The 14632-nt window shown below is 36.0% G+C and overlaps 1 protein-coding gene across 2 annotated transcripts; it reads right to left on the bottom strand.

Annotated features, from left to right (window-relative positions):
• Positions 1-2261: 2261 nt before the first annotated feature.
• Positions 2262-7055, bottom strand: LOC132598457 (putative high mobility group B protein 11). 2 transcript variants are annotated; one of them, XM_060311328.1, is made up of 6 exons: positions 6818-7055; positions 6009-6084; positions 4635-4839; positions 4362-4505; positions 3047-3258; positions 2262-2839 (listed from the first exon to the last, which is right to left on the bottom strand). In XM_060311328.1, exons 1-6 carry the CDS (start codon positions 7030-7032, stop codon positions 2540-2542), a joined length of 1152 nt encoding a protein of 383 aa, XP_060167311.1. In that variant the 5' UTR covers positions 7033-7055; the 3' UTR covers positions 2262-2539. The 2 variants fall into 2 exon arrangements, with proteins under 2 accessions (XP_060167311.1, XP_060167310.1); XM_060311327.1 differs by having other exon boundaries at positions 3047-3261; positions 6818-7050.
• Positions 7056-14632: the final 7577 nt, after the last annotated feature.

Raw genomic sequence — 14632 nt, 5'->3', positions numbered from 1 at the left:
TAATTAAAAATCTTAATTTCTTAATAAATTTATGTATTTTATTTGGAGTTTATGCTTTTAGCTTTTGAGTAATAAATTCTTACTTTTTTATACTAATTGATTTTTTCATATACTTTGTGCGCAAACAATAGAGCCGGTCCATTGAATATGTCTCTAGATATTGATATTAAATAAGATTTTATCGATTTAATTTTGAAAAATATGTTTCAACTGAAACAACTATCACGAGAACTGTTAATTTTATTCTTATTGTGGTATAAGTATTTGAAAAATAATCAAATTTGATTGATATGATTGAGTATATTAATTAAATCATTATATTTTACTTGTACAAAAATTTTAATTTCGGAAATTAGTCCAAACATCAATATTAGAGTGACTATAGTGACTATTGTATTCTGTTTTAAGAGATTAAAATAATGTTTTTCTCCCAATCCTCATGTCTCTTTCGGTCACACCATCAATTAGAAAGCATATGTTTTTTTCCCCCATTTTTATAAAGGTTTTGCACTTTCTTTCTTTTCTCCACAATCTTCTATATTATCTACGTGAAAATAAACCATAATTTTTACAAATTAATAATTTTTGGGCTTTATTAAAAATATTGAGGCCTTAAGATGTACCACCATTAATAACTTGCTTAGGTCGTTTGCCAAAATAAATAAATTATGCCATGGTGAGTTAGTTGTTGTGTTACTATTAGAGATTGGAGATAGTTAAATATTTCTTTGATAAATAGAAATTAACCTTGTTTATTTACAATTTTTCGTCAATAGTTAGGTGATCAGGGTCATACTTCTATCGTTGATTTGTAAATTTTATTACCCAATTCCGATGAGGTCTAGAAGAAAAATAATATTTTCGTACTACTAAACATTAACAACATGTTGTAGTCATTCCTAAGAGTCTTGATTTACATTTTAACTAGATTGTGACGTTACCATAACCCTGGTGTAGCTAGATAGACTAGACTAGAAAACGTCAATTGAACATCCTTCGTCGAAAAATTATATTTTATATAAAAAATAATATTGCATATATAAGTCCAAAACTTATTTGCTCTGAGAAATTCCTAACTCAGTGCAAACTTTGTCAACAGAATCCTAATATTGGAACACAATCAATGGAAAACTATATAAATTACCAAGGATTGATACCGCCTGTTTTCGTTAAATTCTACAAAATCCACATACAACAGGGGGAGCCATTAAGCCTATCACCTACTAGTGCTAGCACCCAACTATAATAGCCATCCCCTTCCACTTAAGATAGATTAACACCATAATCTCCTCTATAAAAGTCTCTTTCTTGCTCTCCAATATTACCATCAGCTTAAATTCTTCAAAAGGGTAAGGACATTACAGACCAACCAATGAAGACTGCAGTGTGGCTTTATTAGTGTTTCTTAGAACATCACTGCTATGCTTTGAATCCGATGGCAAAAGGTAAAGCATTGCACCTGTACCAGAAGCACAAGAAAATGCTACTGCATATTTTCTGGAGTAAAGTATTGCACCTGTACCAGAAGCATAAATAAATGCTGCATATTTTCTGGAGGAAAGCATTGCACCTATACCAGAAGCACAAATAGAAGCTGCAAAGCATCTTGAGGCAAAGAACATTGCAGATCAAAAACCAGTGCTGCAAGGAGCTGATGCTATTGAAATAACAAAAGTGATGCTAGAATAACGACGACAATTACAAAGCTTATGGTAATCCTTCTGGTTCATCCAGCAAGACTCATCGCAGCTTCAATTACGAAAACTGCCCTCATTCCAAGTAGATGAATAAATCAGATGTTCCTTATATACACATACACGTTTTACAGTAAAAATGTATGTGGAGCAACACTTGTTCTGGTTTGTTCCTTAAGGGTTTCACCTTACATACATCTTGAGGAGTGCCTAATACCATTATGTTATGTGTTTGGCCATCAGGCCTGTGGTGTTCTAATTAGTATTTCAGTGACATGAAATGTTTTAGTCATTCTGTGTTATAATGAGGTGTGCTGAATACTACTATGTATGTGATTATCTGTTCTTAAAAATGACGAATAATCGAAGGCAAATATGCATACAAGCTAGTTGTATGGCCCGTTTCATAGTTTAATAAATTATTACCAAATATTTACAAAGTTTATTAATCCTGGATAACCGTAATGACATACAAACAAGAAAGTAGTGGAAACAGATTCCTGCCAATGTAAATTGCTTATATAAAGTTTATACATTACTTGTTGATGCGAAAGTGAGTATTGCATATTTGCATATACAAAACTTGTGGAAACTTCCCATAACCAGAAGAGCACATGGACCCTTTTACAAAATTTGCAGGCAGCGAGCTGCATTTTTCCTGTGCGTACCTCTAGAACCTAGAAATGCTGCTTCTTGACATGCTAATTTCAAAAGACTAAAAGCTATATACATCTTCAAAACACCATGCTAAGTTTATGACATACTTTCTATACATACCTTCTAAAAACTACTAAGCAGTAAGGCGCCCTAATCAAGACCTGCTAGCAACTGAAATTTTGCCTCAACTAGGCTAAATAACCCCAATCCATCTGAAATATGGGGTCACTTGGCTTACCATTCTTCGTTATTTGTACTGTGGACTCCATAAAGGATGCATCAGGGACAATGTTGCTTCCAGTATCAGCTTGCGGTGACACATAATACCCATTATCTATTCCTGATGGTGCACCGAAGTTGACCATACTAGGGGACAAACCCCTGTGCAAGTTTTGATCTTTTGCAGTTTCCTTGTTCTTATGCTGATTATAAGCAGCCATTTCTCTGTTATATCTTTCCTTGTCCAGCTTACTTGCTTCAATATAAGGCTGCAAAAGTTAGAAGGAAACGATGAACAAGGAGATAAGTATTACTTCCCACTTGTTATATGGAGCAATTCAAATTTATGTTTGTTAAAACATAAGAAAGAAACATGAATGCTTAATAGATACATAGAATACATAAAAGGCCAAATAATGATAAAGAGATTTAGGAGGTGATTCATATCATTTTAAAGCTGCTGGCATTTTCCGTACCTCTTTGTCATTTTCAGACAGAGTCCTCCAGGAATTAATGGCCATATCTCTTATTTTCTTAGCACCAGAACTCTCCCCAAGTACTTTCTTTAGTCTTTCACATTCCAACTTGAGGTATATCTGATATGAAGTCCTTGTTCTTACTGGAGCACCGGGGTCTTTCTTCAGATACGTGTTGATTGATGAAATCTGAGATTTTAGTGCTTCTGGCCCTACTGAAAGAAAAATTTATGATCCACTTCAGTCTTGACCTAAGAAAATATGAAGTCGCCTGGAGGAAACAAACTCAATTTTGGGTCTTAGTTGGACAGGCTTGTAACTTTATGACACTGCAAGGACTAATATCAATTCATGACTCTTCAAAGTAATTGCATGAAGAGAAACTTATCTCCAAACAAATAGCACGCATCCGAATGGACATGCCAAGGATAGAACATGTCTTTGAAGGTTATTGATGCCTTCTGAATGGAAGCAAATCAAATCTTTTACTATATTCTTGTTCTTTTTATGGAAAAGGTTAAAAAAATCTCCTACTCTGTATTGCTGCAAAGATTAATCTTGATGCCATGTATGTCGCGCTTTTCATCCATCCCCTCTCTTTCCCCTTCATTTCTCTATTTTCTGTTTTCTTTTTGGCTTAAACATTTCTCCACAAGGGAATTCATACATGTCGTATACACCAATAAATCTTTGGCACTTAAATCATCATATGCAACCAAAGAGAAGATCAAGAGTGATAGCGGAGTAGCTAAAGTAAGCTTTTGGTTTGTTGGGGAAGTGCCTCCACATTGGAAAAGATCATCAAAGAAAAATCCACGGCAGGATACTTCTTGGTTTTGAGTATTTTTACAAGTTTTGAAGATTTCAGAAATGAAAAAGTTGTTCAAAAAGACTTCCCTTAGGGAAAAGGTAAACAGCTTTGTGAGACCAGCAAGGTAAAATAGAAGATAATCATATTCTTTGTACAACAAGTCTCTCTCTCCCTCTCTTTCTTTCTTTCTTTCTTTTTTTTTTTTTTTTTTTTTTTATCTAGACAAGTGTATGAAAGTCTGGTAGATACATATTCTTATCATTTACATAATTAGAAATCTACCCATTCTGTTTCACACAGTCACTTGGACCACAAAAATAGCAATTTCATGATGTTACTCTCTACAACTGCACCAACTTAGGTCCATCCCCAGTTTCATAGGACATAAAGCATGATTGCGTCCATTGATGGTTTAATATAGTGACTTAAAAAGTGACATTCTGAGGTGAAGAATTTGGAACCTTAAAGAACAGTAAGTCTCTGTGATAAAGAAGAAAAACAAACCTGTTGAAACTAGGCAAGTATCACTCTTGCACTTCCTTTTTTCTACTGGACCGCCCCTATTATCAGAGCGCAAAGCTACTACAGGAGATGACCAATCACAAAATTTTCTCTTCCCCGCGGAGTCATCTGACCTATCTCCAGAACCTAAAGAAAGATTATAAATCGTCCACAAAAGAATTGATGGAAAACCACACACACAAACTAGGGGATTAAAAAGTTCAACTTCTAGTCTCTAGCGACCATAAACCTCCAGACTTTCAACAAGAAAGTTACCTTTTGCTGGTTCTAGCCTAGCAGCACCAGAAACCTGACTAGGTGGTTGCATGGTTCCTTTTTCTCGACTTCGATAGTAATAAAGTTGCTCAAATTGAAGAAGAAGAATTTCGTACACCTTCTGAAGTTGAGTCGGAAACATCGTGATATTGCTGTTCACATGCAATGTACAAGTAACTTCACCCCACTTAGCATCCTTCGTGACCTAAATATTGCAAATCAAGAGAACTCATACTAATAGTGGGAAAATCATATGCATTTCCACATTCAGTGCTAGTAGGGGCTTCATTTCATTTCCATCATTTTAGAAACTCTTATGATCAGAGACTTAATTGATAGTGGAACCATGTTAATTATTCGTTATATTTCTCTATATCTCTCGAACACACTTATTTGCTGAATGAAATATGATACAGTGAGTGAATAAGCTTATGTCATAGAAGAAAAGATCCTTCTAAAGGATGAAGAACAAGTATTTGGTACTCATTTCAGTGGTTTCAATATGTTGCCTGTTGTCCCCTTAACCATCTCATAAACAGCAACTACTTATCAACTTATCAGATATGAGAAACTGCGGTATAGAGCAATTAGATATCAGAAACACACAAATCTTAAGTGACTAATTTAGATAAGGTTGAATCATAAGTGACTATTGACTACAGCATATTTTCTCCATCTGCCTACTATTTGTGGACTTACTCTGCTGTGCAGTTCAGAGAACTATATCCATCAAAACAGTTTGTGAATGATTTCAACTCATTCTTCAACATGTTCCTGGTTATTCCGTAGGTCTAAGAATACCAAGTCATGAATCATCTTAGGATATGACAACAAAAAAAGAAGTGATGATATGCCCTTTTATCTCACGCAACTTTGAGGTTATTTTTCAAATGACATTGCACAAGAAATACACCGAATTGGCTAATGAGATCATACAGTATCAACTAGACTAGGACAATAACCTCCTCATATATTTACCTTTGTAGAACTTCCCTTTTTTTTTTTTTTTTATTGGATAAGTTTTACATGAAAATATGTAAGCACTCAAAATACAAAACATGAAGGTCACTATGTTGCTGATGGAAAAGAAAAGGTACATAGAACAAATACCCATGTTAAGTTGCACGTGGATACTAATATCATAGACTGTAGTCCAGCAAAATCAATTGTATTTTCCGGAAAATTCCAGTTCTTTCAGACAGTGAAAACATTCTTCATGCTTCAGAAGATATAGAAGTTCAATAAGTAAAGACCACCAATTCACTCAACCAGATAATGTGGGGAAAATAACATATGTTGTTGGTATTGATATAAACTACAAGTTACTACACAACAAGAAAGCTGAATCGTTGAGCCATGGTGGGCGGAGAATACCTGATTAAATCCACCTCTTTTAGTGACTTCTTCATAGAAAAGATGCAAATCCAAGGTTGTTTGTCTTAAGTTAAAGCTGCATATATAGAAATAACCTTCCTCAGGAGAAATTTCACTGTCTCAACCAGCGTTCAGAATTTTCAATATGCAATCCACTAAAATTAATTTACATAGTACTGCAAATACCCCAATTTGAAGTCAAAATAAGGTCAACAGCTCCAAAACTACAACAAAATTTATACTTTCCTCTCAAAAGCATTTCATATTTTTACACTGGATAATGCAAGAGGCCAACAGAGCTTGCTAGCTAGTCATGAGCATTATGCACTTTGACAATCAAACCTTTTTCACTGGATGATGAATTTGAAATTGCATGTGGCTTCCAAGTGCAGAGAAATGAAAAAAGGATCATTAAATTTTCATTGATGTTGCAAATGTGATTCTTAGAATTTAGATTTTTAGCATGTCCAAATACCCTTGGCTGACAATTTGCATGAATACTTCAACAACAACATAGCCAGTGTAATCCAGCAACAAAGTGGATTTGGAAAGTGTAGAGTGTACGCAGACCTTACCCTACCTTGGAAGGTACATAGAATGTTTCTGATAAATCCTCGACTCAAGTAAAGCAGAAACACAACAATTATGAAAACACAAGGAGTAATAACAACATGATAGTAAGAAAACTAAAGCAGAGGAGACAACAAGAAGTAATAGCAAACTAATAATAATTGCATGAATACTTCATGATGTATATATAACGGAGTAACTATTTACGCATTGTTAGGAGAAAATGTAAGAAGCCTCACACAAGACTAAGTCCAGAGGACTCGTTCAACTTGTTAAGCTTTTCATAAAAACTATCCTTTCCATCATAGGAACTCCCTCTAGCCAAATTCTGCATTGTGCATGCATCAGTTCCGGCACCGGAAAACTTATCGCCGCCGTGGATTTTCTTCTCCGGTGTATCGGTAGTATTCTTGTTTTTCTCCTCTTCCGCCATGCTGAAGCTGCATACATGCATGGTCCAATTTTCAATGCGACTGGTATTTTTAGAGGGCCTGGTCTGAAGTGGCAATATTTGTGGGGCCGATTTATGTACATGTGTCAAACATGCAAAATGGACAAGATATCAACCGTTTGTAGTGGGATTCATGCAAAATCTCAGCCGTTGCTAATTCCACTATGACTCTTGCTCTTTTGTGGAGTTGGAATTTATGCTTTAATTTATTACTCGACTGACTAGTGACACAGATATCGACGACCATTGTCCAGGAATATGTGTTTCATTCTCGGGCAATTCGCTGGAGGGTCTTTAATTTTTGCCCCTCAAATAGGTGGTCTTTCATTTTTGTCCTTCACTAATTTTGAATTTAAATTTTAGCTCAGTCAAAAATTAAAAAAAATTACAAGATAAAATTTTACATACTTCGGGTAAAATTTCAAACTCTACCTTAAGATAGAATTTTGCCTTACGCCTCAAAATTATGTCTTGCGAATTTAAACCTTTGTCTTATGAAATTCTTTTTTTTTTATTAAGCTGGGGTTCGAACCCATAATCTTGATGTATTAAGTAAAAGACAAAAATTAAAGACCACTAATTTGAGGGGTAAAAATTAAAGACCACCCCAAAAGAGGGAGAATCCGTGCAAAAAAAAGTTCACTCTCTCTCTTTTTTCCCAGCCCTATGTAAGATTTAAGGGGTCGGTTGGTTTAAGGACTCATTAGTCCGGGAATTATAATCCCGGGACTAATTTAATCCATCTATTGAGATTATTTTATACCATCTAAAAGATGGTATAAAATAATCCTAGTATAAGTTGGTTAAGAAGGTATAAGCTGGGTTATCCCAGCACTAATTTTTATATCATGTTTGGTACAAGGTATAAATTTATTCTAGCACTAATTTATATCTTATACCAAACATGATATAAAAATTAGTGTTGGGATAACCCAATTTATACCTTAAACCAAACGACCCCTGAGGGAGACAGCGGGAGCAAATGATTTAATATCCTTAGTTACTTTAAATAAAAGAAAATAATTTTGTAGCGATTATTTGTATTTTTTATTCTGAAATAATATTTTAGAAGGGCCAATTTTACATATTTCTGTCAAATTCTTCTTATTAAAAGTAAGTTATTAGTTTGCTTTTTTAAATTTTCAGGGAATTATTTAATTAATGTAATATTTGTAATTAATTACAAAATCAAATTTCAAAAACGCAGATCATTTGGGCAAATTTAAAAATGGTGCTGTTACTTTTTATCGTCCTCGTTAGGATTCACTTTTTCCTTCTCTTCTCAGTTATCCCTCAATTTCTTTTTCCCTTTTGTTTTTTTATACCTCTTTTATTGCTAAAAATAATAGTAGCGAATATTTAATTGAATCTCCCTCGTTAAAAAAATATACGATCAAACCTCTATATAATTGTCATTCGTTATAATAACATTTCACTATAACGGCCTGATTTCCTTCAAAATCGATTTTTCATGTTATTTTTTACTTCTCTATAATAGCATTTACTTATACCGGCAGTACCATTCATTATACCGGTACACTCTTTATTAAATTAGTTATAGATTTGTTAGTAATTTATTAGTCTTTTCAATTTTTAATTAATGAAATGTGAAAATCAATTGAGAATTTAAAAGTCACATTGTTTTCGTTTATGTAACATAAAAACTACAGAAAATAATCGTTTACACATTTTTGCTTATAACAACTAAATGAAATATAAACATCAAATGTCAGTAAATATACATAACAACACCTCATTATAGCAGCTATGAGATTTACGGACAAACTGTAACACCCCGCATCTTGGAACTAAGTTTAAGCTCATATTATTAGAGTCCTAGTGGAAACATTGAAGGTTTGAACGTTTTGCGAAAATGGTTGATAGGCCTAGTTCGGGCAGCAATAACTCCTTGATCAGTTTGGAATTTTGGAAGGTACTATCAATGAAGTTGTAGTACGTAGAAATACCTTTCTAACGATATAAGGACCAAGCGAATCAGAGATCGGAGCAAGGAGATATGATCGTCTCAATATGGCTAATAGTAAGGCACTTGAAATCCTATAGAATCGGTTAAGTTTTTTATACTTCTGCCTTCCAGTCAAATTTCATGAAAATCCGTTGGGAATTTGAGAAAACTTCCTTGATGAAAGTTGTAGCCCTTTGAAATATATTTCCAACGGTATCTTACGGGGGTCAAACGGACATCTGTGCAAAGAGTTATGCCGATTTTACTGAAGCCTATTCGCTGGAAATTCTGCCAGCGTAACGGTGACGTTACGGACCGTAACACGTGTTACGGGCCGTAACAGTGGACCGTAACGTCCCGAAAATTTCCAGAACCTCACTGGAAATTTTCACCAAGGTACGGTACCAAGTTACGGTCCGTACCTCGTGTTACGGGACCGTAACAGTGACGGTATCTTGGTCCGTATGTACGTTTCGGGTCACCTGACTTCGGGAGGCCATAACCCTATCATAACTTGGGAATTTGGGAAAACTCAAAGAACGAAAGTTGTATATAATTGAAATACCTTTTCAACCATAGGTTGTGGGTTCACAGGAGACATCGAGATAGGGAGATATGGACGTTTTAAGACAGAAAGGTCCCAACCCATTTTCAAGTTGGGTCAACCCATTTCCCCTTAGTATATAAGGGAAATGTAACCCTAGCAGCCCCATTTTTTCCCACAACTTCAGATTTTAGAGAGAGGAAGTGAGAGAGAAGGGAAATTAGAGAGAGAAAGTAGAAAATCAACCAAGTTTAAGGCCCCGAATCCCGAAGCTCGTGAAAGATAAAGTGTAGTACAAGTTGTTGCCGTCATTCTAAGCTAAGGATCGAACTTGGGGGTGTTGATTTCGTGATTACTACTCTTGAAAGATAATTTTTCTACTCCCTAATCATTTATGGTTGTGAATTGATGAATTCTTGGGAGAATAATAATTGGGTTTGATAAAGAGAATTATATGAACTATGCTAGAGTTGTTGGATTGTTGACTTGGGATTGTTGTATTCATATGGTTGATGAAGAATGATGTTAATTACATCTAATTGAGATGGTAGAATTATCTAGGAGTAATAGAATGTGGATTGGGTGAAGAAAACACCATTAATGAGGGTTATAGAGCTTCATGCCCACTAAGTGTTTGATAAAATGCTTAGATGAACAAAACATGGATATTGTTGCTAATATAAAATCCCTATGGCTTGTATTGCTATAGATTGAAGTTGAAGGGATTGAAGGACATTGTGATACGCTCAAAAGCGGTAAGTTAAGGTATGTAGAACTTCCATCCACATGTGGGAAATCTCTACGTTCTTCTCCATGATCTGTTTCGTAAAATCTATGAAGTTCAAATCCTAGGGCATTAAACCCAACATATTGGTAGCCCGTAATTATGTATGTATGTACATGAATTCCGTATCTATGTTCGTTATTGTATTCCTAATCTTCCATTACGGACATTAGGGATCCTAGCTTAATCCATGAATCATGAATTCTTGCTCATGTGTTCTCATTATGTTCATATGAAACTGCATGAGTTATTTTGCAAGTTATAAACATGTTTTCAAGTCAACTACAAATATATGATTATGAACTATTGTATTACTCATGAATCAAGAACATGTTTGCAAGACTATGACAAGTCATCTTATGAAACTATTTTACAAGTTATTTCATGAAACCATGTTTACAAGATTATTTCATGAAACCATGTTTACAAGCTATTTCATGAAACCATGTTTACAAGTTATTTCGTGAAATCATGATTTCAAGACAAGTACAAGTAAATTCACGAAAGTCATGGGCTTCTTAGCCAAATATATTATGTTCATGTTTTTGGGAGTTGCACAAATTACCGAGAAGGCTCAGATAGCCTGAAACTACGGAGCCACCGTAGGACAATGATCGCTCCGCCCAGATAGGACGATACCTTAATTTTACACTGAATGGATCCATCAGGTACCTTACTACCTTATACTCAGGCAAGGTTTGAGGGCTCTGCTGGTCCGGCGAGGTACCAGACTCCACGTACCCACGTGGTAAATTACTACCTTATACTCTGGCAAGGTATGAGGGCTCTGCTGGTCCGGCGAGGTACCAGACTCCACGTATCCACGTGGTGATATGATATGATATGATACGTCGGTTTATGAAATGCTCTCCCTACTTATCATGTTTTACTCATGTTATAAATATATATATACTCATGCTCATGCACATGTTCATGTCCAAGTTTTCAGTTTCAGTTCTTATCATGTTGTTTCTCTCGGTTGCTTTACATACCAGTACATTCAATGTGCTGACGTCCTCTTTTTATTGCCCGGGGGCCTGCATTTCACGATGCAGGTACTGATATGCAGGACGACACATCTGCTCAGTAGGACGACATTCGTATCAGCTTATTGGTGAGCCCCATCTCATTCGGGGTTTAGTCAACTTTTATCTTATGATTAATTATGCATCTAAAGGTATGTTGGGGGCCTTGTCCCAGTAAGTATGTTTTCCAGTCAGACTCATGATAGAGGTTTCATAGACTAGACAAGTCAGTTATGTTATGTTAGACATTCGGAGTCGTATAGCCATTTTGGCTCACTCATGTTTAAACAAGTATTGTATTAAGTATTATGACTTACCATATTTTATAAAAGTTCATCATGCATTCACATTATAATTCCGCTCACGTATGCCTCATGATAGTTCAGCAAGCCATGTGGTTCGCTCGGTCACATGCAGTCAGGCACCGAGTGCCGTGTTACGTCCAGGTCATGGTTCGCGGCGTGACAAAGCTTGGTATCAAAGCCTAGGTTCAAGTGTCTTAGGGAGTCTATGAAACCGTGTCCAGTGGGGTCACTTTTATATGTGTGTGCGCGCCACACATATAAACATTTGACCACCAAGACATTCAGGATTGTCTCATTTGTTTCTACTCTAGATCGTGCCATGAAGCTTAGAGCAATAAGAAACTTCTCTTCCTATCGAATTACGTAAGTTTCGAATGCGCAGAAGATGAACAGAAAATTCAAGGTCCAAGTAAGGATGTTTACCCATATGGGGTACAATTGTGCAGTACTTACTGGTAACAAATGAGACTTCAAGTGCTATTGAAAGTGGAATACAATGTAAGTTGCCCGAGAAGAGGTGTAGTGGAATAAATGGTATGTTGAATGATAATGATGTTCTTGAGAAAGGAGAATGGAATACAACAGGAAAAAGGTAAATCATGGAGAATCTCAAGGGAGTGGTGGTAGACAGTTTTCTACCGGAGGTCATCAGGACCCACTCCATTTGCAGTTAAAGATTGAAAGGGAAAATAAACAGGAAAGTGTAACAGGTACAGTTTGAGTTGGACATATGAGGTAAGTTCATCATTTTTATATTGTTGTCGAAATTGGGAGCCATGTGTGGCTACGATATGATATGATATGATATATGTATATATGTTGGCCTTGTGAGGCATTGTTGGTATTTCCTGCGTGCAGGTTTTGGGATAGTAAGAAATACAGAGGAAACTCTGCCAAATTTTTCCTAGAAATAGAAGGAGAATAAGATATAAGTTCGTAATATGTCTGGAAAAGCCATGTCAACAGTAATGATAAGATTTGACTAAGTTACGAGTACGGCTGACCTTGAGAAATATAATTTGATTTCCTATTTAGATGAACACCTTGAGTGAGTGGCAGTTTGGATACATCCGAATGTGTGTTAGAAACCAAGGGCTTAAGTTAAGTTCAGAGTAGAGTGATTAGTGGAAGAAGAAATCAGCTAAGTCGTAAAAGAGCAAACTACAGAAGAATAGCCTTTAAGAGTTGTCAAAAGGGGGTTGTTCTAATATTTACAGTGTGAGCAGAGTTAAGTCGTTAAGATGGAGTATGCCAGTTACGAATACAGTAGCAACCTGTTCATGTAAGTAAATTTAGTTTTTCCCCATGAGAAATTGCTCAGATGTGAGTCAAAAAAAAATCGTCAGTGTTGTAGAGTACAAAGAAATTACAGAAGATAAGGAATGTTAATTGCAATCCCATCAGAAGAGAAGAATTTATAAGTATAAGATGTTAGCCTTGGTCTAAGGGGGAGATGCATAAATCGCTAGTAAGTCCAGCGAGATAATTGAAGACCCGAATGGTTAGTATGAGATATGAAGAACCTCAGTTCAGTTAAGTTGGCATAATGAGATAGTCTCCATGAGGAATATGCCTCATCTTAGAGGAAACCCGAAGTGAGTAGACTGATCGTCGAACGAATCGTGTCAAGTTCAATTACTATCGATTAGGCGATCACAGAAAAGCTATGAGATCATGCCCAGTTATGTGTCATAAAGGTAGTGCCATTGCACAAGACTCTAATCTCTAAGGTGCTCGTAAAAGACTTAGCGTACAACCGTACTATGAGTATTTTAGGAAGTATCTCAAAAAAAAAAAAAACAAGTATGGGAAGTACAACTCATGATTTAGGCAGACAAGAGAACTAAGGTGAAAGAATTTCACTACTTCTCCAAGCTAGGAATTCGACTTTCAGACTCCGAAGTGGGTGGAGTTATTGCCCAGGACATGGCATTCCTTCTTGGTCATTTAAGTTAGAGAGAAGCAGTTTGGTGATTCCTACTTACTGCAGATGAAAGAGGGGATTCACGAATAGAAAGCCTTAGCTTTTGAACAGGAGGGAGATAATGGTACCTTGAGATATCGAGGCAGATTACGCGTTCCAGATGTTGATGGACTCATAGAGCGAATTATGTCAGAAGCTCACAATTCCAGGTATTCCATTTACCCAGGTTCCACTAAGATGTATCATGATCTCAAGGAGATTTACTGATGGAACAATATAAAGACGAATGTGGCAGATTTTGTAGCTAAGTGCCCGAATTGTCAGCAGGTGAAAGTCGAACACCATAGGCCTGGTGGCTTGGCTCAGAATGTTGATATTCCTGTCTGGAAATGGGAAATGATCAATATGGGCGTTGTATTACGTCTACCTCGTTCAGCTAGGAGGCATGATTTAATTTCGGTTATTGTGGACAGACTTACGAAGTCAGCGCACTTCTTGCCAGTTAAGACCACAGATTGAACAAGAAGATTATGCCAAGTCATATGTTAATGAAATTTTCTGGATTTTTATGGGAACCTAGTGTACATTATTTTAGATTTTGGTGCTCAGTTCACAACGAACTTCTGAAAATCCTTTCAGAAAGGATTTGGGTACGGAGGTGAACCTTAGCACAGCTTTTCATCCTCAAACAAATGGTCAGACAGATACGCTATTCAGATCTCATGTTATGATATTCATGTTAGTTCAATACTCAGATATTTATGTCAGCTTAGTACTCAGGTATCAGTCCAGTACTCACGTATTCATGCCAGCTCAGTATTCAGCTAATCCAGTATTCAGTTAGCTCAGTATTCAGTCAGCCAGTCTTCAGTCAGTTCAATAGACATTCAATTTAGTATCTCAGCAGTTTAGTAGTCATGTATTCATTCAGTTCAGTAACCACATGTCCTTGATTTCAATGGTAATTGGGATGACCACCTGCCTCTTATTGAGTTTACTTACAAAAATAACTACCATGCTAGTATTAGGATAACACTGTTGGAAACCCTTTTAAG

This window comes from Lycium barbarum, chromosome 6 (genome assembly GCF_019175385.1).
Source record: "Lycium barbarum isolate Lr01 chromosome 6, ASM1917538v2, whole genome shotgun sequence".
NCBI lineage: Eukaryota > Viridiplantae > Streptophyta > Magnoliopsida > Solanales > Solanaceae > Lycium > Lycium barbarum.
Note: the sequence above shows the minus strand (reverse complement) of the source record. Positions and strands in the feature narration are given on the sequence as shown.

Bases quoted from the DNA above. Each gene is read 5' to 3' on its own strand.
- LOC132598457 (XM_060311327.1), bottom strand. From the start codon at position 7,032: ATGCATGTATGCAGCTTCAGCATGGCGGAAGAGGAGAAAAACAAGAAT. The intron at 6,085-6,817 runs GTGAGGCTTCTT...CTATATATGCAG, and splicing joins TCCTCTGGACTTAGTCTTGT to CTTTAACTTAAGACAAACAA. The intron at 3,262-4,361 runs GTTTGTTTTTCT...TTTTTCTTTCAG, and splicing joins TACTTGCCTAGTTTCAACAG to TAGGGCCAGAAGCACTAAAA.